The following is a 1,062-nucleotide window of genomic DNA, read 5'->3' as shown; positions in this document are numbered from 1 at the left end:
TTTCCATCCCAACCGAAACACCGAACGCCAAATCCCAACTTACTCCATAACAGCGACCTTCTCACAGAACACCCTCAGCAGGAAGTCAGCCTCCTGGTCGTGTTTTAGAGTACAAGGGATAAGCAAGTACTGGCCAGGACGGAGTGAGAGCCTGTGCGTCACGGTTCGAGTCTGCGTGAACTTCTTGGTATAAAACAGAGGGGCGTTGAACCGGAACCAGGACACAGTGGCTGGCGTTGGTACCTCGCCTCCTGCGTTAATCTATGTGGGTTCGGAGAAAAAAGGGGGAGAAAGAGTGTTATTTATTCAAAAGCGGTTTAGGAAGTATGGGTTTTGAAGGGAAGGGGATGGGAAAGCGTCACTTCTTCTTTTGAGAGGGAGGAAAAAGATTTCGTTATTTATTCAAAGGCGATTATGGAAGGAGAAAGAATGTCATTTCTTCGAACGCGATTGAGGAAGTATGGGTTTCGAGAGGAAAAGGTGATTTAGGAAGTATTGGGCTTTGAGAAGAAGGAAATGGGAAAGTGTTGATTATTCAAATGCGATTTAGTAGTGATAGGAACTAGAATGGAATCAACGCAAAGAAAGGAATTCGGAATTTATAACTACGGGTTCGACCTTGAAAGAAATCAGAACTGATGATGTAAAACCATTCATTCTAAGATGAAAGGAAATAAACCAAATAAAAAAAAAGAATACGAAGTGGCAGAGGGGATTAGAATTAGAGAGAAATTCGTCACGGAAACAGAATCACTAGAATATCGAAGCAATCACGAATCCTCTAAAGAAGGCATTCGAACCTGATAAACGAAGAATCCAATAGGATGAAGCGGCAGCTGGTTTACGCGTCTGTTCTTTTGCGTGAGGGACACTATTACGGCGCAGGTGTCAGCTTCATCTGTATCGTCGTCAGCCTCCGTCAGCTTCAGGAGGTACTGAGGGTTGTTACTGAAGAGCTCTGATTACAGAGATGGCAGATTAGCGTCAGCGTATGAAGCAAATATTTTTTTTTATTTTTTTATATCACATAGGATTAATTTTGATAACAACATTCGAAAAGCG

The 1,062-nt window shown here is 42.7% G+C and overlaps 1 protein-coding gene across 1 annotated transcript in view; it reads right to left on the bottom strand.

Annotated features, from left to right (window-relative positions):
• The window catches only part of LOC119589382 (calpain-B-like), a gene marked incomplete at its 5' end in the record, with an annotated part of 11,204 nt that overhangs the window by 3,774 nt on the left and 6,368 nt on the right, over positions 1-1,062 (bottom strand). The window contains 2 exons of the mRNA XM_037937999.1: positions 44-261; positions 801-958. Coding sequence (XP_037793927.1) covers positions 44-261; positions 801-958 — 376 coding nt within the window. The remainder of the gene's footprint in view (positions 1-43; positions 262-800; positions 959-1,062) is intronic.

Source organism: Penaeus monodon, chromosome 25 (assembly GCF_015228065.2).
Source record: "Penaeus monodon isolate SGIC_2016 chromosome 25, NSTDA_Pmon_1, whole genome shotgun sequence".
Lineage (NCBI taxonomy): Eukaryota > Metazoa > Arthropoda > Malacostraca > Decapoda > Penaeidae > Penaeus > Penaeus monodon.
Note: the sequence above shows the minus strand (reverse complement) of the source record. Positions and strands in the feature narration are given on the sequence as shown.